This window comes from Lithobates pipiens, unplaced genomic scaffold, assembly GCF_037356315.1.
Source record: "Lithobates pipiens isolate NorthernLeopardFrog02 unplaced genomic scaffold, aLitPip1_a1.2 Scaffold_1, whole genome shotgun sequence".
NCBI classification, from domain to species: Eukaryota; Metazoa; Chordata; class Amphibia; order Anura; family Ranidae; genus Lithobates; species Lithobates pipiens.
Window position 1 is genome coordinate 2,464,542 of NW_027507685.1, and position 22,442 is coordinate 2,486,983.

At 40.2% G+C, this 22,442-nt stretch overlaps 1 protein-coding gene across 1 annotated transcript in view; it reads left to right on the top strand.

Annotated features, from left to right (window-relative positions):
• The window catches only part of ABCB7 (ATP binding cassette subfamily B member 7), a 162,026-nt gene extending 147,632 nt beyond the window's left edge, over nucleotides 1-14,394 (top strand). The window contains exons 15-16 of the mRNA XM_077466692.1: nucleotides 3,295-3,402; nucleotides 13,777-14,394. Of these exons, the coding sequence (XP_077322818.1) occupies nucleotides 3,295-3,402; nucleotides 13,777-13,995 (327 nt within the window). The 3' untranslated portion in view covers nucleotides 13,996-14,394. The remainder of the gene's footprint in view (nucleotides 1-3,294; nucleotides 3,403-13,776) is intronic.
• Nucleotides 14,395-22,442: the final 8,048 nt, after the last annotated feature.

Sequence of the window (22,442 nt, forward strand, 5' to 3'; positions counted from 1 at the left end):
TCACCTCTACTTTAAGGAAAATAGGCACATCAAATAAAATAGGCAGCCTCCGTTCTCTCTTTAGCCAGCAGGGGGTCCTCAACAGTAAATATTTCCCCAGTTATGAACATCCACCACGGGCCACCAGAGGGCTATTGATTCCTGTAATTGTTGTACTGTGGTATAGGCAGCGGTGTCCATAAACAAATGTCACTCCATATATTCACATAAAAGAGAAGAGAAGGCTCCAATAGTGCAGTATTGTTAAAAACGAGCGGTTTATTAGATAAACGAACGAATAAGACTCTCACATTTAGAAGTAAATCAAACAGCACACAATAAAAATGGTATCCTGGCGTCTTACGTCACTTTCGGTATTACGGCGGCCACTCCCTACGCGTTACGTCAATCACGTGACTTCATCAGGGGATCACAAGTGTGAGAAAGTCTTTGTGACTCGTGACATGAAAAAAACAAAAAAAGTTCAAATAATGGATGTACCAAGTGGCCTGGGACTATACCCAGACCCTACATAAGAAAAGACAATAGTCTCTATAATCCTAGATGATCACTTCACGGTAGAGAGTAGTCAGGATCTGTTGCAATGCCACACGTCAAAATACCCCAGAGGTGAAGACAGCAGCTGGATGTCACCCTTCATACAGATACCACGTTATAAACAGGAAAGGTAATGGATACGCTTACCCGAAGGTGTGGACCCACACACCTTGGTGGCGAGTCATTCAGACATCAAATTGCGATAGACAGCAATTCCTCCATCCAGGTGATGTAAACCTCAGCTATGCCAATACACCATCCAATCTCGGGGTATCCAATCCGTGAAGTTTTTTCGGCTCCAAGGTGGTAAAAAGGACAATCGCACCCCAAATAGGTGCGTAAAAAATGCAAACAGAAAAAGAGGGAAAAAACAAAAAGCCTCTTCATAGAGCAGATTAATCCGATAGGAAATGTTTTATTAAAACAAATTTAAAAGAAACAAGATACATGTATGTACAAACCCTCAATGAAGAAGGGTACAAAAATACAGATATCAATAAAAAAAAGCGTAGAAAGTCTGCAGGCTATGTACCCGACATGTTTCGCAATAAACTTGCTTCAACTGGGGCCAGTTGAAGCAAGTTTATTCCGAAACATGTCGGGTACATAGCCTGCAGACTTTCTACGCTTTTTTTATTGATCTGTATTTTTGTACCCATCTCTCCATTTTCGCTGCCATGCATTTTTTTTTAAATGCTCGTTTTTGAGCAATGTGCGTTGTACATGCATTTTTATACATTGTGCATATTTGATGTTAACCAATGAGGTTTATTTTCTTATAGTGACATCATGGAGGAATGTGTTACCTGGCTTTCAGTGTATGGAGTTTAGGAAACTTGGCTGCTTTTATACTGCCTCATCAATTCTCAGTCTTTATTGTAGCTAAGCACATGGCTGGTATCCAGGGAAGGTGCTTGTAAACATGTGATTTCAAGCTGCCATGTACTCGCCCACAACAAGTTGAAAATGCATGGAAGTAAACGCATGAAAATGCACAATGTGTATTTTTATGTACTTTTATGAGCTTCAGTAGGCCAGAAAACTCGGATGTAAAATTGGATATGCTGTAAACAGATTTTCAAAAAAAAAAAAAAAAATTGGATATGCTGCATTTTTAACACCGTGCACAGCCTCAGTGAACTCAATGTATTTTTATGTCGCGTGTATTTTTATATGCTACAAAATGCATATAAAAATGCACAGGTGTGAAACCAGTTTCAGTGGCAATGCGCTAGTGCTGAACAAACTTTCTTTTTGTTTTTTCTTTTTCTGCACACAAGTTTTGAGAAATTTTCTGCAACTTATTATTTAGACCTCTATTTAAAAAGCAGCTTTACTTCAGTGCATGCTCTTCGGCAATGAAGGGTTGTAAAAAGCCTTGCTCAATGCCATAGATTGCTCTTTTCTCTAAATTAACACAGTCATGTATGTTTGCCTTAGTAACTGTTGATCCTTTCCCTTTTAACACAAAATAAATTTGACTTAAAAGCGTATAAAACATATGGTTACTCTAGTGACACCACAAGGATTTTTCTTTCAAATCTTAAGCCATGCTGGGTCTAAAGAAGATGTAAGGAAGTGTTTAATAGCCTAGATAGCCTACATATAACTATGATCATTTTAAATATATTTGATTTTCCATGAAAGGCAAAAGAAATAGCCAGATTTGTGCACGGTATTTATTACCACTTCTTCAAAATTCATTTGTTCATTCAAAACGAATGAGCTCAGCTTGCACTGCACTGAACGGAATATTGCACAAGAATGAGCAGCGCATTCCTGTGCTATTCCTAGCAGGGCCGTCTTTAATATTGATTGGGCCCTGGGCAAAAATTTGCTTAGGGCCCCCCTCCCCCCCCATGCAATTTCGCTCTCCATCTTCTCTGAGACATACAATAAATAGCAGCTAGACTTAAAATCAGTTTACTGTATCAGATCAGGCAGTGATTGCGATTGGTTGCCAGAGGTTACAGCATATCATTACTGCTTACTGACTGGTTGCTAGAGGTTACAGCACTCCTTAAGGATCACTGATTAGTTGCTAGAGGTTACAGCACATGATTTTGGCTTGTTGATTGGCTGCTAGAGATTACTGTACAGTAATACTGCTCACTGGTTGCTGTAGGTTACAGCACATCATCTCCTCACTGCAGGGGGCATGATATACATATGAATGCTGCCTTATTTACATATCAATGCAGTTGGCCTCAGCTATTTACATATGCATGTCACTGCTATTTACATATCAATGCTGGTTATTTACATGTAAACACAGGGTCTGCAGGTGAGTTGTCTGTACACAACAACAGGACTAAAACCTCAAGGGACAAGGGAATGTAAACTGGGATAGTTGGCAAGTATGAGGCAGCTGCTTTGGGCCCCACAACAATGACAGGGCCCAGGGCAGCTGCCCCTTTTGCCCTGCCTTAAAGACGGCCCTGATTCCTAGTATAAACTGGCCCTCAATCGCACCTTCTTGCTTTTAGTTTTTGCTTTTTGCACCAAGTAGCTAATTTAGGCTGCAATAGAGTAAATTAATTTACATAAGTTTACTGTGGATTGCAACGTGTCCAAATGAAGCTGAAGGTTTTACAATGCAAATTGACGTTTTCCAATTATATATTGCATATTCCGTAGCAGGATGTTAAAATACATTTGAGTTTAGAGTACTAGTTTAGTCCAAAATGTAAATATTACCTTAATAAAGTCTGACAGTTTACCTGTGAAGTCATTGTTCTACAACTCTATATTTGACAGAATATTCTCAGCTCGATGCGTGATATGATAAGACACAGGACCTCTGTGTTCATCGCTCACAGGTTGTCCACCATTGTCGATGCAGATGAAATTATAGTGCTGGAAAAGGTAAGCAGCACCTAATTGCTTATATAATGGGGTAGCTGGGATCAATAACTGCGGGATTTGCTAACACTAGATTTTCATTGAAAAGATTTTTTGTAGGGCAAGGGGCATGTGTGAGATAGGCAAGAGACATGTATGTATGTTATTATACGGAAGAAGCCCATCATCATGCCCACAAACCTTTGAAGATATGCTTTAAATAAGCACCCTTGCACACCTTTTGTGGGACTCTATTCTATTCTTCCCGTGGTCCAGCACTGCAAGACTGAATAAGAGGAATGGGGTAGTCATGTGACCTTTTGGTTCATAAGGCAAGCAGAGTGCAAAAATTGTTTTACTTATACCTGGCATGTAAGGAATGATGAGAAATATAATAGTTTTTGTTTTAAACCGAGATTGAGCTTGAACAGCAGAAAAACACTGGATCCTCTGTTTTATTATATGTTGTCTATATAGTATAGTGTGAAAATGACAGCATTTTAAAACCAGAAAGATAATGTAATGCTAAGTTTCACATGACCTGTTTTGTTTTGCAGTTTTCTTTCTGCATTAAAAAAGAAAAAGGGAAAAAAAAAACAGATCAAAGACTGAATCAAAAGATGCTACTGGGCACATGCTATTGGCCATACACATATATAGTTTTATTTTGTTCACTGTGTGATAAACAAAAGAAATCTTAACACATTCCTTTGAACAACTATTTTGTTGCAGGTATTTTATTCTGACAGCCAGTGCCCCTGTGTTTCAGAATACTAAATAGTTCCTGCATCTTATTGGATGCAGACGCTGTTCGACAATTTCTAATCTGTCTTATGATTTTTCAGTCTAAAAGTGTTTTTGGGACGGCATGGTGCTGACAGAGCTACCCACTGATTCACCTGTTTATTAGAAACTGGCTAAAATGTGAAGGTTTTTTTATTTTTCAATGTCTGTCTGGCCATCAGGTTTCCTGGATCACAAAGGTACCTGATTGGGAATGTACACATTAGTCTTGATTCCTTTACAAACAGCAGGAATATAGACTAGCCTAGATGTGATTCCTTTTTGCGGTGTTCTGCAGTACACATAAACCTCATGGTATTTCAATAGTCGGTTCATGTGAGTGAGGCCAGTTCTCACCTGAAATCCACATTGCACGACACAACTCCATGGAGTTTGCATGTTCTCCCTGTGCCTGCATGGGTTTCCTCTGAGTACTCCGGTTTTCTCCCACATTCCAAAGACTTGCTGGTAGGTTAATTGGCTCCAGTCTAAATTGGCCCTAGTATGTGAGTTAAGGACCTTAGATTGGTAAACTTCTTGATGGCAGGGACTGATGTGAATGCACACTATACATGTAAAGCACTGTGTATATTGATGGTTCTGTATAAGTACCTGTAATAAATAAAACTGCAGTGATTCTGAAAATATACTGCAGTTTAGTTGTGCCGTTAGTTTTGTGATCAAGTCGCCCTGCCAAGACAACACAGCCTAGTCTTTGACCTCCACTGCAGCAGCAGCGTGATCGGTCAAGAACACAGGATAAAAGTACACACCGTCCTCAGCCTGTGGATTGGACAATGAAAGAGTGGTTTCCCCTTACAGACCTCCTTCTGTTTGTTATAAATGTGAAACCTTTTCAAAATTTCGGCAGCCCTATGTATGGGGTAGTACAAATTTTAGTATAAGCATGCTGACTGTTAACTGGCCATGATAGCCAGGTCACAACAACCTCTTCAAGTGATACATAGCATTACCACATCACCAACACAAACTGTTACTAATACCCCATCCATCCTGAAGGAGTTCTCCTCCTTCTTTCAGGATCTATACTCCTCTAAAGTATCTTACCCTATAGATGAGTTCACACAATTCCTGGACTCTGTCACCCTACTCTAGCTTCAAGAAACAGATAGAAAACCTTTAAAATGCACCTATTACCCTTGAGGAACTGCAACTCGCACTAGCCACATTCCCGAATCCGAAGGCCCTGGGCAATAATGGCCTACCAATTGAACTATACAAAAAAGTTGGAGGAATGCTCCTACAGTAGCTACTCCATACACTTACAGAGGCGTTTAATTCAGATTCATTGTCGAGATCCATGTATGAAGCGGTGGTGGTAGTCCTTATAAAACCAGGGAAAGAACCTGATAAACTCGAATCCTAATGACCCATCTCACTGTTGAATACGGATTTAAAACTCCTCAAAGTCATTGCCATGAGACTCTCAAAGGTGGTGACTAAACTAAACTAGTACACCTGAACCAATCCAGCTTCATACCAAACAGGTCCATGGCAAATAATCTCTGCCACTTCTATCTCAACATGCAAATCCCCACTGATAATCAGGGACAGAGAGCTATCCTGTTGCTAGATGCCACCGAGGCGTTTGATAGTTGAATGGATATACCCATGGAGAGTACTAGAAAGTCTTAACCAGGAAGAAAACATAATTTCTTAAATCAAATTATTGTACAAAGCGGCAAAAGCATGCATTAGAATAAACAACGCCGTATCTCCTTCCTTTGATCTACACAGGGGAACTAGGCAAGGCTGCCCCCCTGTCCCCATTACTTTTTGCCCTAGTCATAGAGCCCCTGGCCACTGCCATAAGGGGAAGCCCAAAAATAATTGGATTTAAACGGGGGGAGCTGGAAGACAAATTGGCACTTTATGCCGATGATGCACTTCTCTTTCTAGGTGACACATCTACATCACTGGTAAAACTTATGAAATTAATCCACACATTCGAGACCTTCTCCGGATTCAAAATAAATTGTGACAAATCCACAATACTGCCCTTAGATCCACTGGTGGGGTACCTACCTCAGATAGCTGAACAAATCAGAATAGTGGATAGGTTCAAATACCTAGGTATAGTTATACACCCTAACCTAGACCAATGTATTAGGCTTAATATAGACCCACTGCTTAAACAATTCCAAGAAAAAACAACTAGCTGGAGTAAGGTGCTAGTCTTCGTAGTCGGCTGCTGCAGCTTAATAAAGATGATCTGAAATCCACAGATATTATATGCACTACACAATGCCCCTCTCTGGATCCCTATCCATGTATTTAAAAGGTGTAATATAATTTTTTGCACATTGATACGGAGGAAAAAGGTTCAAAAAATCAAATTGGAAACCTTACAAGAAGCAAAGGACCCTGGTGGCCTGGCAGTACCAAACCCATTCTATTATTTTGTGGTGGCTCAGCTGCAACACATAACGGGCTGGCTGTACCCTGAGTGCTCTGACACCATTCGGAACAATGTGCGCACACAGATGTCTGGTGATGGACTTGTGGAGTGTATAGAGGCAGGTAAGCTGGGGGCATTTACTTCATATCCCACATTACTACTTATAGATAGAATATGGAACAAAACCAAACGACACCAGCAAAATACAGGTTATACTAACTGGTCACGCATATGGAACAACCGAAACTATCCAGAACTAATCAAACGACAGGAATTTTCCAATTGGTCAAGGAGGGGAGCAAATTATATTGTGGGGGTGTGCTCGGAGACTTCCAATCATTGCACTTAGAATTTAACGTACCAAATACCTCATTCTTCCAGTACCTACAACTTAGACGCACTGTAGTGGCACAGGCCACGACCTCCACATGGGAACTAACCAGGCCCACGGTGCTTACACAAATAAGTATGTCATCATCCTGGAAGGGACAAATTTCCCCTATATATAGCTCTCTTCTCTGTCATGTATCTAAAGCAATGACTTTGAACTGTATAGCTGGCTGGGGAGATGACATAGGTCATATCTCGGATGAGGAATGGAACACCATATTAGATAACGTACTTAAGGTATCACTATCCTCCTTTCAAAAACTTACCCAATTGTTCATTATTCGCCGCACGTACCACACACCTGAGAAATTACATAGATGGTACAGGAGAGGTGACCCACTCTGCCCACGCTGCCTGGTCAACAGTGGCATACTTGTCCATATGCTGCGGAAATGCCCAAAACTACAAAGGTATTGGGCTGCAGTGATAAACACTATCAATAGCATATGGAACCTCAACCTTACAACTGACCCTAAGCTTTGTCTATTAGGCTAGTTGGATGAAGAACAGTATACACTCCACATGTATATTGCCATTCTCAGGGCACTATTCCTAGCTATCTACGATGGCACACACACACACACACACACACACACACACACAGAATGCATTGCATCCGTAAACGACTCGTTTATTGGAGAACAACTCGCATACAAACACCAAGATCGTTCCAGAAAATTTGAGAATATATGGGATCCCTGGTTGGACATCCCTGGTTTAGCTCCACTATGCCTGTTCCACAATAGAATTCTAGGGGGCAGGACAACACCAGAAACCATACCACTTTAGAAACTAGTACCGAGAGGAACTTGCTAGGGATGAGAGAAAGGGAGGCAATGGCGCATACTATACACAGCTACTCCAAAAGGCAGCACCTATGATAAGTGCGTGCCCTGCAGAGGTTAAACTTTTTATGTCAGTTTTACCCAATGGTTAATATATGAAAATACTGTACACTGCTCCCTGCTGGTTAGGGGATGATGGTGCCCTGTTCTGCTCAGTGACCCTAGATCGGAAAGGGAAAAAGACACGAGGATTCACGTGACGTAACAAGACCAAAGAACTCTGAAGTTTTCTATAATGTGCATTAAATGTCTGCCTTCAGTAGTAAAAGTGTTAAATATGCAGATATCTTCTCCCACTTCCATTATATTTAGTAGCCAGTTTTCCCATGCTCTTCAAGCACATGCTCTGACTAAGGCTTCATGCACATAGGGCGTTAGAAAAACAGGCTGCAAGCCACTACTAACACCAGGAAAAAGCCGCTGTAAGAACGCGCTTTTAGCAGCCTTTTGCATTTGTCTTTAATGCACGTTTAGCCGCGTTAGTTTTTAGCTATGTTTCTCTGCTTCTGTTCAAAATCAATGGTTCCCCATGCAAGCTTCTTCCTCTGGTGTTGTCTTCTTCGCCGCACTCTTCTGCTTGTCAATCTAAGCATTTTAGGTGTAATCAGAATGTACAACTTTTTAAAGCGGAGGTCCACCCTAAAGTGGACCTTCCGCTCATTGGAATCCCCCCCCCCCTCCGGCGCCACAATTGGCACCTTTCAGGGGGGAGGGGGGTGCAGGTACCTGTACAGTACAGGTATCTGCACCCACTTCTGGGATAGCTCTCTGCGGAAAGGGGCGTAGATCTACGCCCCTTTCCGAAAGTCCCCCGCTGCCTGCTGGGAAACACACAGATCCCAGAGGCAGCGGGTCCATCCTTATTGCGCAGCGCGACTCGCGCATGCGCAGTAGGGAACCGGGAAATGAAGCCGAAAGGCTCCACTTCCTGATTCCCATACCCAAGATGGCGGCGGCAGCACCCGAGAGGCGATCGAGAGATCGGCTTCGGGTGCCGACATCGCGGGCGCTCTGGGCGGTTAAGTGTCCTTATTTTAAAAGTCAGCAGCTGCTGTATTTGTAGCTGCTGGCTTTTAAAAAAAAAACGGCGGAACTCCCGGCGGACTCCCGCTTTAAAAAAAATTTCTGTAAAGGTAAACTTGCCATTTAGGTGAGCACAGCTTCATCTCGTACACTAAGCTAAGTGAATAGCCTCAAAGTTTATCAATCCTATTATGTCTACATCAGCTATTAGAATAGTTCATGCAACACACAAAGGTGAGCATTGCTTGTGTTACTGTCCATTGTGTTCAGGATACTATGAGCATCAGTTTATAAAGGGACATACTGTTTACATGGATGAATTGGCACTAAAAAATGTACAAAGGTTTTTCACATGAAGTACAGCAAATGCACATTAAAGTGGTTGTTAACCCACATTTGTAAGTTTTACCTATAGGTAAGCCTATAATAAGGCTTACCTATAGGTAGTGGAAGTATCTCCAAAACGTGCGCTGTTTAGGAGATATTTCCTGTACACTGCACCGATGATGTCATCGTTGTATGCGCTGTGGCGTTTCTTCACTCATGTGTGCCGTGACTGACTCATGCGTGGGGAGTGACGTCACGTGGCTCCAGCCAGTCACAGAGCCAGTCACAGAGCCAAAAGGAAGAGGGCAGAAGATGGATGCAGCCACCAGCGGGACACAGCGGGCTTTGTTTGCAGGTAAGTGGCACATAATGGGCGGTGCATACTAACCCATTATGCTTTTACTTTGCAGGGGAACAAAGAGGAAGTAAAACCCATCCGGGTTTACTTTCTCTTTAAATTGGTTATAAATTGCAGTTTTTTTTTTTTTCAAAACTGATATTTCTTTTACAGCAACATTTAAATGTATGTCCATAATATTGCAATAAGAAATGTCTGATGGTGGTCATATATACATTTTCCTCCTGTTAATTGTAACTTCTATGACAGTAAGGACATCTGTTACAAGTTTAATTTAACATTAAGAGCATAATGAGTGTCTTGCCCAGCTAACACCACAGCCTTGCGGGGTGTCCATGGGCAATTTGTTTCTTGTTTTACAGACAAATGGAATCTTTTACCTGCAGTTTTGCATGTGTTTCTAAATTGTAATTCATATTATGTGCAATATGCCAGCCGCAGTTGTAATGTGAAAACAGAAATCTGGTCAGTCTGATAGCTATGTGGTATAATGCAGGTACACTAGTGTATAGAAGCATTACATCACTGTCTTTTCTGTTAGATGTATGCCTAGTGAATCTTGTTTTAGAGCCAAATTCCTGCTGTTATACATTGTTTCCTGCTGGTATGGCATTCACACTAGCCCCATAGGAAGGCAGCAAGATCAGACACTCAGACACATGGCAGCACAGGAGTGGGAAGACAGAGAAATTCCACAGTTGCTACAGTCTCTCTTCATAGGAGGCATGGCTGTATCCATCCTTTTCGTCAATTATTTGATCACTACCAGTACAATGAGTTATTTAAAACATCATTTTAAGGTTTTGAGTTTTTAGGGTTTTGAGTTTTGCCTTTGAAAAGCTATCTTGATTATTCTGTGAGCAATGCTATCTGCTGAAAAAAAAGACGTGAGTAAGGCAGGTCTCAGAAAATCTGGGCTTATATGGTAAGTACTATGTATGATGTATAAAGCGATCAGCTTGAAGGAGTACAAAACAGAGTTGTTCACACAAGTCTGCGAGAACGGCCCAGTTCTGAGTGGTTTTCGAATTGAATTATTGCTTATTTGTTTGAAAATGTTCTTTTTTAGAATCGTTTATTACCAGATCAAATTCTGTGAGGACATACAGGTATTCTGTCACAATTAGTGTATGGCTCATCCATTAAACTCAATTGGCAAAGCATGCTGGACTTCTGCAAAGAGCGCCCATCACCTTCTTCCTGTGCATTGCCTACCAATTCATGCTGACTGGTTAAGATGTTCAGTCTTTGCTTGAGAGGCAGGGAAGGTGAAGGTGACCCTCTTATCATCATGACTCATTCAGCTTCTTCCAGCCAGAACCTCGTCACATGTGCACTGCCAAGTAGGGCTGCAACTGACGGTTATTTTCATAATCCATTAGTTGGCTGATTCTTGTTTCGATTAATTGGTTAATAACCTTAAGAAAAAGTGTTGTGTATAATTTAGTTAATATGTAAATTAAAAATAAATAAATAAAGGCAATTTATTCTTAAATATCTCTGTATGCAGTGGTAAAAAAGAACCTTCTATATGGTAAGTATACTGTATATACTATTATAGGAGATATACTGTATATACTATTAGAGGAGATATACTGTATATTCTATTAGAGGAGATATACTGTATACTCTATTAGAGGATATATACTGTATATACAAATATATATATATATATATATATATATATATAGATATAGATAGATATATATATATATATATATATATATATATATATATATATATATATATATATATATAAATAAATATCAGACTCAGAGATCAAATCTTTTCTAAATATGCAGCGGCTGAAAAAAAGTACAGATGTGAACGTGTCCCATAGGAAACTATGTAAATGAACTGTAGTGCGTTTCTGCAAAAAGCACCAAAAAACAAATAGATGTGAACCAGGCCTAAGACATTTCGTAACATAATGGGGTTAAAAAACTAAAATTAGCTCTTTATTGTACAAAAAAATCACTACTGTAAGGGGTTCATTTTTTTTTTTTTTTTTTTTTTTTTTTTTACTGTAGAACTGCGGAAGTAATATTTACTGTAGCGGTTATTTGCTCTTTTTGTACTTTAAAGGGTTAATTTTTTTTTTTTTTTTTTTTTTTTTAACCCCATTATGTTACTGACCAATTAATCGATTATGAAAATAGTAATCGATTAATTTCATACTACTAATTTCCTACTGTCAAGTTTTCACCTTTAAAGTGGTGTTACACACAAAAAAAAAAGATTAAAATTCCGAAAAAATAAACAAAAATAAATTTGGATTATTTTTTTTTTTTAACTCGCCCCTAAATGCCTGTTGCTAGGGGGTCCCTTGTAGTCTGCCTCCTTCAGTGCCTGGGCTGGTGACATCACTTCCCCTCGGTGCAGGAATGGCTCAGCTCTGACCCCTCCCTCCTGTCAGTCATCTGGGACACGTGGCAGGTCCCAGATGACTGCACGGCCAGTCACGGTGCGTGGCGCCGCTCGCACATGCGCAGTGGGTGCCCGGCTTTGAAGCCACAGCCGGGTGCCCACAGTTGCAATGCCGGCGCCGCCGAGCAGAGGGGGGATGAGCGAGGCTTCGTTCCCCCGCATCGCTGGACCTTGGGACAGGTAAGTGTCCAATTATTAAAAGTCAGCAGCTGCAATATTTGTAGCTGCTGACTTTTAATTATTATTATTTTTTTTTTTTTTAAGGGGAACTCCTCTTTAAATTGTAAAAACAATTAATCGAGACCCCATAAAGACAACCCAGGTTTGTGGTTAAATCAAATCTATAAGTATATATCATAATAAGCCTTACTAGGTCCTTTGGGACTAATTTGTGGGTGCACCACACTCCCTGTTTCTTTTATTGAAAGATTGAATCTCCGCCCCGAATTGACATCGGGTAATTATCCAACATAAGAACTTTGAGTTCAGAGTCTGTATGGCCTGCCTCAACAAATTGTTTATAGACTGGAAGTAATTACTGGTGTGCAGTTACTTTTTAAATATTTGGAAAGGTTTGTCACCCAAAATTTTTGCTCCTGGTAACTACCATTTGATACTTGTTTGCAAAGAAAGAAGCATTAACAAAAGAAACTCTGAGAAATGTGGATGAAAAAACTCAGGAATCACGTTCTGTTGCTGTGATCTAATGTATTCCTTGTTGCACTGTATTAGTGCCTGTAGTACTTCTGATTCGCTTGTTCATGAGTCGTGGGTGAACTGATAGCGCGAAGAAAGCACAGAGCTTTGGAAGCATGATCTATTTGCATCTCTGATCTCTGCAACAGTTCATGCTTAGGATGTAACCATTGAGAAAACTATAGTACATTTGTTTTGTCAAGGTCCCTTGTATGCATGCATGATTTGGTGGTCATGAGCTGTTCACCGATGATAGAAGTACTGGAGAAGAATCATCCATCAATATACCCCTTTTATGAATAAATAACCAGGAGGGCAATGCTGGAGGACTACATGTATATGATAGTAATATTTTGAGGGGAGACTATTATAATAAGTAAATTCTTGGCTTCTTTTTTTTTTTTTTTTTTTTCAAATCTTTTTATTGAGATTTAGCAAGCAAACTAACAAACAAAAAAGAACACATACATTGGTCACGACTAGAGTTACAGGCGTGGCGTATACAGTATTGTAATACAAGACAGTTTGGTACATACAGATTATGACAGAGAGTCTAAGGCACCTCATTGGCCACAGATAGCTGACTCCATGTGCAGCAGGACAACTTGGAGCTAAAACATGCTACTCAGATATACGACATTTTCACTGGTGCAGTTTCCTGTTTACTAGCAGAAGGTAACTTGTTAAGTAGGCTGCGGGTCAGAGGCTGTGGAGGCGTTAGCCAGCCAGCTGGACCAGACCTTGTCATATTTTTGTGGGCAACCCCTATTAACATAGCAGTCATTGTAAAGAGGCAGGCTGCCGTTGACCAATTTTTTCCACAGGGAGAGAGGAGGAGGAGTTGGCTTACGCCAGCTGAGGGCTATGGCCTTGCGGGCGTGGAAGAGAAGAAGCCCAACCAGGGTGCGTTGCGCCACAGTGGGAATTATATGATCTATCAGGCCCAGTATGCAAATTTCTATGAAGGGCTGGAGCGATATGGAGAAATTCTTGGCTTCTTTGATGTGAATTATTTGCCTGTTTTTTTAATTTGACATAAGGCCTTTACATACTAATTAACCTTGTTGCAACACAAAGAATGTTTCATTTTTATTCTAGTCTGACTGTAATTTCTGTTCATCTTGTGACAGGGTAAAGTGGCAGAGAGAGGAACACATTTTGGACTTTTGGAAAACCCTAGCAGCCTTTATTCTGAACTGTGGCACACACAGAGTAACAGGGTCTTAAATAGTCACAGCAATCCGAAGTCTGAGAAAAGTAGCCAAGAAATGTCCAAAGAGGAGGAACGAAAGAAGCTGCAGGAGGAGATAATTAACAGCGTTAAAGGATGTGGCAACTGTTCCTGCTGATGAAATGGAGAGCCTAAACTGGAAATGGATCTTCATATGCCCTCAATATTATTATGTTTTCCCTCATCTCTTCACTTTTAGGAACAAATCTTTTTTTGACCCCTTTTTCTTCTTCCCATAATTTTTTTTGATTTGTGTATATATATATATCTACCTGATTTCTTCATAGTGTAACAAATTCTTCCTGAAATATTTGAAATATATTTTCTTACAAAGATTGTCTCCAGTAGTGATATTGGACAACTTGCTGATCTTCCAGTTGTGTCATTTTTTTCTCCATCACTATTGTCCGTTTCTCCACAACTGGTCCAGTAATTTAAGGCCTGAAAAATGGTTGCTAATGTACAGTGATTAGCTTTGATAATAGTAAAGAGTTTTTATAAAAGACTTTATAACTGATACTTTTATTGTTTGGTTTGTTAACTGTGTGCTGCTCACAGACTTTTTTAGGAAACGTACAAAATTAGAATCGTGTTTTCTAGGGCAGCATGTTGGATAGGAGTTATTTATTTCGTTTAGATCCCACCAAGAACACTGCATGGAATTTGTATGCTTTTCCTATATTTGCATGAGTTTCATTCAGGTAATCCAGTTCCCAAACACTATATAAAAATATAGCATCAGATTTATTGACGTGATCAGTTTTGCCCTAGAGCATAATGATCTGCAGTAGGGTCCGTTGCCAATAAGCCCCCTTAGGGCTAGGACTGAATGTAAATATTTACATATACTCTGTAAAATGTTACAAGCCATTATAAATGGACATTTTCAAAACCATTTCCCTCAAACTATTTCATGGTCAGATTAATATAGCTGGATTAAACGCACCTATTATATTCATTTTTCACATCTGGTTACAAATATACTTGAAGCAGATTACAGTTCTTTGGACAAGAATATACCCTCTACCGCTTGGTCTTTTCCACATTTGTATTTTTTTCAAGATGGAACTAAAACAATTTAACTGGGATTTTTACTATTTCATTTACACCACATTTCTAAAACTTTGAAGGTGTGAATGCGGTTTGGCTTAATGCCATAATAAATTAATGTATAAAGATGTGCAGTCAGAGAGACTTGGAACAAGTAACCTCCATTTTTACAGTCTATTCTTCACTTTCTTGCTACAGTTGCACATGATGTCTAAATATGACGGGGCATCCGAAAGGCTGGAGAGTCAAGTCGGTCATACATAGATCTAAATTTGTCTGGTTCCTGCTAAACCGGTCGAATATATGGGCACCTATTGACTTGTGTACAACCAACCTGTCGGATTTTTCCAAACAATTGGTGCCGCCCGCTATAGCTGTCAATACTAATCGTTTTATTTTGCCGGCAGGGAAGGTTTCTACCTGTAAAGAATGTAAAAGACTCAAGACTTCCATTGGGTTTTAAAGGTTTAAAAAGAAAAAAAAATTGATTTCTGCAATTCTTGCCCATTCTTTTTTAAATATTATTCTTTATCTGTGAGTTTTGATAGGGGCTGTTGGTGGACAAGAATAATCAAGGCTTGACACAGATTCTGAATTGGACTGAGGTCTATGGTATTTGTCCTACTGGAAGGTGAACCTCAACCTCAGTCTTGGGTCTGTTGGCTTGAACCTTCTTGCCTTCAATCTTGAGTAGTTTACAAAACCCTTTAGATAAAAGCATCCTCACTACAACATGCCACCATGGCCTCCTGTAGGCAGATTTGTGGCTGTGCCATATTTTATCAATTTTTAATGATGGATTTAATGGTGCTTCTTGGGGGTGTTCAGTATTTGGGATTTTTTTCAGAACCCAACCAGTATTGTTGAATCTCCAGAGCTTTATTCTGTCTATGTGTTGGTGTTTTTCATTTTTTTGTTCATAGCTTGGGTAAAATGTCATTTAAAAAAAAAATTTTTTATCCCTTTAAATATATTTTTTAGATTAGTGACAAAAACACAATAAATCTTATTTCTAGCCTGTAACACTGTGCGAGCAAAGTAATGGAAGAAATTAATTGGTTACTCTGCTCTAATCAGGATTTTAACATATCAATATTAGAACTGGCCATTTAAGCTTCTTCATATATAACATTTGTATGTGTTTCCAGGTTTTTAGTGGGAAATGTAAGCCTTTCTTGTACAGTTATGCTCATGTTTTCATACCCCCTTGCAGAATTTGTAAGATGTGGATCAGTTTTTTTTTAAATAAAACATGAGTGTTCAGCTCAAATAGATTTATTTTATTTTTAATGTGGTTCAAATTAAATAGTTTCATAGTTAGTAAGGTTGAATAAAGACACCAGTCCATCCAGTTCAGCCTGAGTGAGTGTCTACCCCTATCCCTGTACATTGCACACTCACATCGGTCCCTACCCTCAAGGAGCCCACAATCTAAGGTCCCCATTCATATACTAGGGCCAATTTTGGACAGAAGCCAATTAACCTACCTGCATGTCTTTGGAGTGTGGGAGGAAACCGGAGTAACCGGAGGAAACCCACACAGGCACAGGGAGAACTTGCAAACTCCAGGCAGATAGTGTCATGGTTAGGATTTGAACCATTGACCCTTTTTACTACTAGGTGAGAGTGCTAACCACTACACCACTGTGCCGCCCAAATGATAAGGTATCGCAGAATAGCACACTTTACTCAAACCATAGCTTTCTAGGTAGGCTAACAAATAGGCCCTGTTCAGAAGTTTGCATTCCCTTAGTTATTTACATCATGTATCAGCCCTCTTTCTAGCTTCAATAACAACTTTAACTCTTTGTAAGAGTTGTTTATTAGGCCCTGTTAATTTGTCCAAAGCTTCCTTTCATCCATATTCTTAACAACAAAGAAAAAAACATTCTAGGTCCTGTAAACGTTGTCTAGCATGAGCTGCATCTTTTGAGATGTTCCCAAAGAAGTGCCTCAATGATGTGGAGGTCAGTAAAATGTAATGGCCATTTCAGAACCTTCAGGGTTTTTTTTTCACTGTGGCCACTGAAGGGTCAGCCTTTTGTTTCAGATAATTGTCATATTGGAAAGTTCAAGTGTGCGCCTGCAGCTTCCAGGGTCATGAATGCAAATTTGTCTCCCAGTATTTTCTGCTGATATGCATTCATCTTGGCATCATTTTTTTTACCCTTTTTCATGCCAAGGGTATGTAAACTTAATAGCACAATTGACATTCTATGTTACAATGTTTTTGAACACTGTAATATTTGGGGGTTATTTTAGCTTAAAGGTAGAGCTTACCAGTGAGCTGAGTCCACGCCAGATATGCCGTTTTAAGGGCTTGTAGGCCCACTTTTATTAAAGAAAGAAAAGTCCGATAACAAAATAGTTGCCCACACAGGGGTTTCAGCTTTCCACAGCAATAATGTACGTAGAACCAAAAATACCAAGCCACCTGGCTCTCTTTAGCAGCACTTCTGCTCAGACTTCGGCTGCAGCCCTCTTGGCTCTTTAACAGAGTTCCTGTACACCCAGTACCTCAGCACTCTTTACTAGCTTCTTTTTCAGCCCACAAGCTTGGACCCTCTGTCTGCTCTGACAGACCGACCTGTGCAGACATGCACACTTCTTCTCCCTTACACGCCTGGACTCCTCGGGAGGGTGGAGCCTAGAACCATGGTGTTGGCTTTGTTTTAAGCCCAAGACCCACCTGTGCAATCATCCAGCCAGACTGCTGGCTGTTCCCAAAACCCGGTCCCGGGATTGGAGATTCCGTACTACCACAACACATATAACCAATATTTATTTTATTACATCAGGGGACACAGAGCCGTAGTAATTACTACGTGGGTTATATCGGCGTATCAGGTGGTGGACACTGGCACGCCCCTTTTTTTTGTGACAGTTTTTTTGTTTTTTTCTAATTTGATGTCATTGTCATTAATATCTTTAATAAACAACTCTATATTTTAATATTTTTTCAAAATTGATTTACTATATATTGGTACCGAAATAGTCCCCCTTTCCCCTGTTGCTCAAAGGTACCTTTTGGAGTTACCACCATTTGAGCCTCTACTGTTCTACCTTAAGGAGTGAACTTCCCCCATATAACTCCTGCCACTAATGGGAGTCCTCCATTTTTTTGCCAGTGTCTAAGGTGTTGGGCACGTGTAAGGATGTCTTGTACTGAGCTCCACGGACAGTAATCCTTTGAGAGCCAGCCATCCTTCAGTTGCCATTGCTATGGGACATCCCACATAGTAATTACTACGGCTCTGTGTCCCCTGATGTAAGAAAAGAAAATATGATTTTTAAAACGGCTTACCTGTAAAATCCTTTTCTTTGATGTACATCAGGAGACACAGAGGTCCCTCCCTTCTTCTTATACACTTTGAATGCTTGGCTACAAAACTGAGGACTCCCAGTAGTGGGAGGGGTTATATGGGGGAAGTTCACACCTTAAGGGGGCGTGCCAGTGTCCAGCACCTGATACGCCGATATAACCCACGTAGTAATTACTACGGCTCTGTGTCCCCTGATGTACATCAAAGCAAACGATTTTACAGGTAAGCGGGTTTTAAAAATCCTATTTTTGCAAGTTAATAATTATTGTGTTTTTCATATATAGGGGGTTGTGATAAATAATTGGGCACTTTGAGACCTTTTTGACCATAAATTAATAAAGCACAATCAATTAAATATTTATTCAGAAAAAATTATCATACAAAAAAGGATTACCTATGTAAGTTAATGAGCATGTATTTCTTGTGTGAGCAATGTACTATTATTGTCTTTGTGATCTAGACATTCTTCTCAGGTTGTCCTCCATTATGTGCATTTTTTTTTCCTGTAACCATATTTATAGCTGTTTACACGTAGTGGCTGTTAGAGTAATGCTGGCCATGCATGGCATTTTTCTGGCATGTTCAACTGGTTTTTCCATTACAGAAACAAACCGATGACTACAACTTGCCAACAACAATCCTGACAGTGCCCTGAAATTAAGTATTGGAATTATGTTTCCTTAGTTTTGATGACGTTTGTGGCTTGACAATATTTGGAGAGAAAAAAAATCCTATGCTGTATACATTTACATTTCCCTGTGGTTTATCCATTTAATCACTTCTGGACCGCCCACCGTCCTTATACGTCGGCTGTTTGAAGAGGAATATTATTATGGCAGCAGCTAGCTGCCATAACCCCGTCCCCCATCCCCCCGCGGCTTACCGGAGGTGTTAGGGCCCTCACCCATCTCCATATCATTGCAGGGCAGATGCAATGTCAAAACGTTACTTCCGCCCATAGCTCTTAAAGGGCCATTTTCTTTTTCATTTCTTTAAATGACAAACTGTTTTTAATGTGTAAACCACAAATCAACAGAAAGAAGCTCGGTCCTTAAGTGGTTAATATGCTTTAAGTAGAGAAAAACACTCGGTCATCCTGACAAACATTTTGTGAGGTCCTAACTTCCTTTAGTTAGCTGAAAACCACCTCTGTTGCATGGAAATGCCAAACGCCATTACCAGCCCTTCCTGTTGGGACTACAGAACCCCACCAATCCCTGACCCCTTGGTACCTCTCCACATGCATATGATGAATTATTTTCAGGAAAAACAATGCAGCTGCCTTGACTCCCGGTTCACATATTGCGAATTGGATGTGGATTTCCTTGCATCCAATTCGCATGACATGCGAGTGTGTCCAGCTCACACATGTCTGGGGCAACCGTGGTCAGCATTCCAAAAGGATTCTGTGCATCTTTGGGTCTGGTTGGGATGCGAAATTTAGGCAAAAATTTGGACCTGATTCACACCTGAACCAGTGAACAGGGATGTACCGGAACCCATGCTGGAAACCGCGGCAGCACATGTGTGAACCCGGCTTGACTCCAAAGAGCCTGCCCTTGTACTGTGTGTAGAGAAAGCTCTGTTGGAAGTTCTATTTCTGGGAGGTATGCCTAGCTTTATAATCACTCGCTTCCCAACAGCTGCACTTGCAAGGATTTCACAGCCATGTGATGATGTCACAGGGAGTAATGAACTTTTTTGCTACTGGAACAAGGTAAAATAAAAAAACTTTTCACGATGAAAGCATATTTCTGCAAACTCAACTGTGCCAAGAAGTAACAATTTGAGATTATTACAAATATAAACACAAGCAAATGTGCAGCCTCTTTTAATTGAAAAAGAAAACCAGATTTTGTTTTCTAGAAGATATATTGTATGATGTTTATGATATGAAATTAAACTAATATGTTACATGCTGTGTGTACCGTACATCGGCAGGTATAGAATGCACAGCCCACTGTTGTCTTTTTCAAAAAAGAGTGAGTTAACACAGCTGGCATACAGAAAGCTGTGTGAAATAGACGTTCAATTTCATGTGTAAGAGTTCCTGGCATTCAAGTGTCTTCCATCATTGCAGTGAGTCCATATAGCTCTGAAAGACAGAAAATGACCTTAATCATTTTAAGTCATGTAACATACGTCAATGGACTTAAAATGTGATCTCCATCTAAATCCAGGTCCTGAATCCTTATTTCCCAGATGACCTGCTGACATCTCTGCTGTCTTCCTTCATTCTTCATTTTCTTGATTTGCTGCCCTCTTGGTACAGGAATCCTACTCTCTGTGCTTGTTGGTCTTGTCTTGCAAATCGCCTCAGGAATGGACAGATGAGAGCTGTCTATGCAACGTGTCTCCTCTTACCTTAGTTAATTATGTTTTTTTTTTTTTTTTCATTATAATTCTTACGGTAGATGCTGGCTATAGAAAGGTTTAGTTTGAGAAGACTTGAGGAATATTCAGGGAACACAAGTGACTGTAGCATTTACAAAAATGATCACACGTACATCAATGAACAAGATAAAACAAGATATGAGTCAAATTGATTTCCAGCTTGTTGGAAAATCATTTTCTGTAGACGATTGATTTTGAGAACTGTTATTAGTACAAAGGATCATTTAGCATATAGGGTAATTACAGTCTGAAAGATATCTTTTAATGTTCAAAATGCAGAAGACTGAAAAGGGCTAGCTCTCCTAAAAATCTTATGAGACGTATAAAATGACTGTCCTAAAAACGCAGCGCTAAATAAAATTTACCATGTGCAAAAAAAACATATATGACATAGTGCAAAACCTTTTGAAGTGAACAGAAAATCCAATCAAAATATTATTCAATCCAAAAATGACCTTATGCAAAATATAATATATTCATGAAAGTGCAAAGTTCATAAATTGATCACTAAAGTGCTCCTGTGCAAACAGTTTATGCATGCCAGTGTCCCACACTAGATAGATCGCTCCTGATGGCGCAGTGCTTAGACATTCACTGTTGGGACACCTTCACCAAATGGGGGCTTACCAGACCACCAGCGATCTTCCTTACTGGGAAGATCGTTCAGTGCTAATTGGGATCTCCTCAGATGGAAATCCGGAAATATTCCCCCCGCCAGCCTTATTGTGTTCCTCTTATGGTGACAAGATGATCCAGCTCATCGTCTCAGAGGGATGGATAAATGAATCCTCATAGTTAAAATGGGTAAAAAAACAGGGAGACTCCTCATGGTGTAGTATAATCTCAACCGTTTTATTTTAAAATCAGTGCACTTACATATAAAACAAAGTTTTTGCTGGCTGCTGCAGAGCTGCTTTTTGAATTAGGCTGGGTTCACACTGTTGCGGCGAGGAGATCCGGATGTGATTCGCACCGCACTGCAGTGCAAATCACATCCAATCTCTGTGCGATGCGAGTTCAGCCATACAGATAGTATGGCTGAATTCGCATCGCACCCGCCCCAAACTCGCACAGGACCCTTTTTTTGGTCCGCAGCAGAATCGGATCGCATGGGTGTTCACACCATGCGATCCGATTCCTGTCCGAGTTTGCAGATCGCACTGCGATATGCGAACTGATCTGGGGGTGTCATTAACATTTCACTGACACTCCCAGCAGTCCGCATAGGGCAGTTTATTTGTATACTATGAAACATGATGTTATGCTGAGTAAATAGATACCTAATATGTCACGGTTTACAATTGCGCACACTTGTGGAATTTCGCCAAACTTCAGAACTTAAAAATCTCCATAGGCGACGCTTTAAAAAGTGCTAGAATTATTGTTCTCGCTCTAACATTTGTGGTGTATGTAAGCTGTGTGTATTTGGCTCTAATACTAGCCACTGACCTCACTGCACGTCCCTGACCCAAATCTTAAGGGCCAGTTCACATCACATGAAGTAGAGTGCATTTTTTTTCTGCATCAAAAATGGATACAAAGTAGGTTATATGGTTTTGAATGGCATAGTTCCCTCCAGTGCTTGAAGTTCCAGTTCCAGAAAAAAAAAGTAGAACATGCTGATTTTTCTTGTCCTGGACTGTACTGGGACGCTGTAGAAAGCATCAAAAACTCACAGGAATGAACCAAAAACGCATTGGAAGACACGTTTTTATTTAAGGTTATGGAAAAAAAAAAAAGGGGGGGGGGATGCACTGGACTACATCAAAAACACACCAAAAATGCATCAAAAACGCAC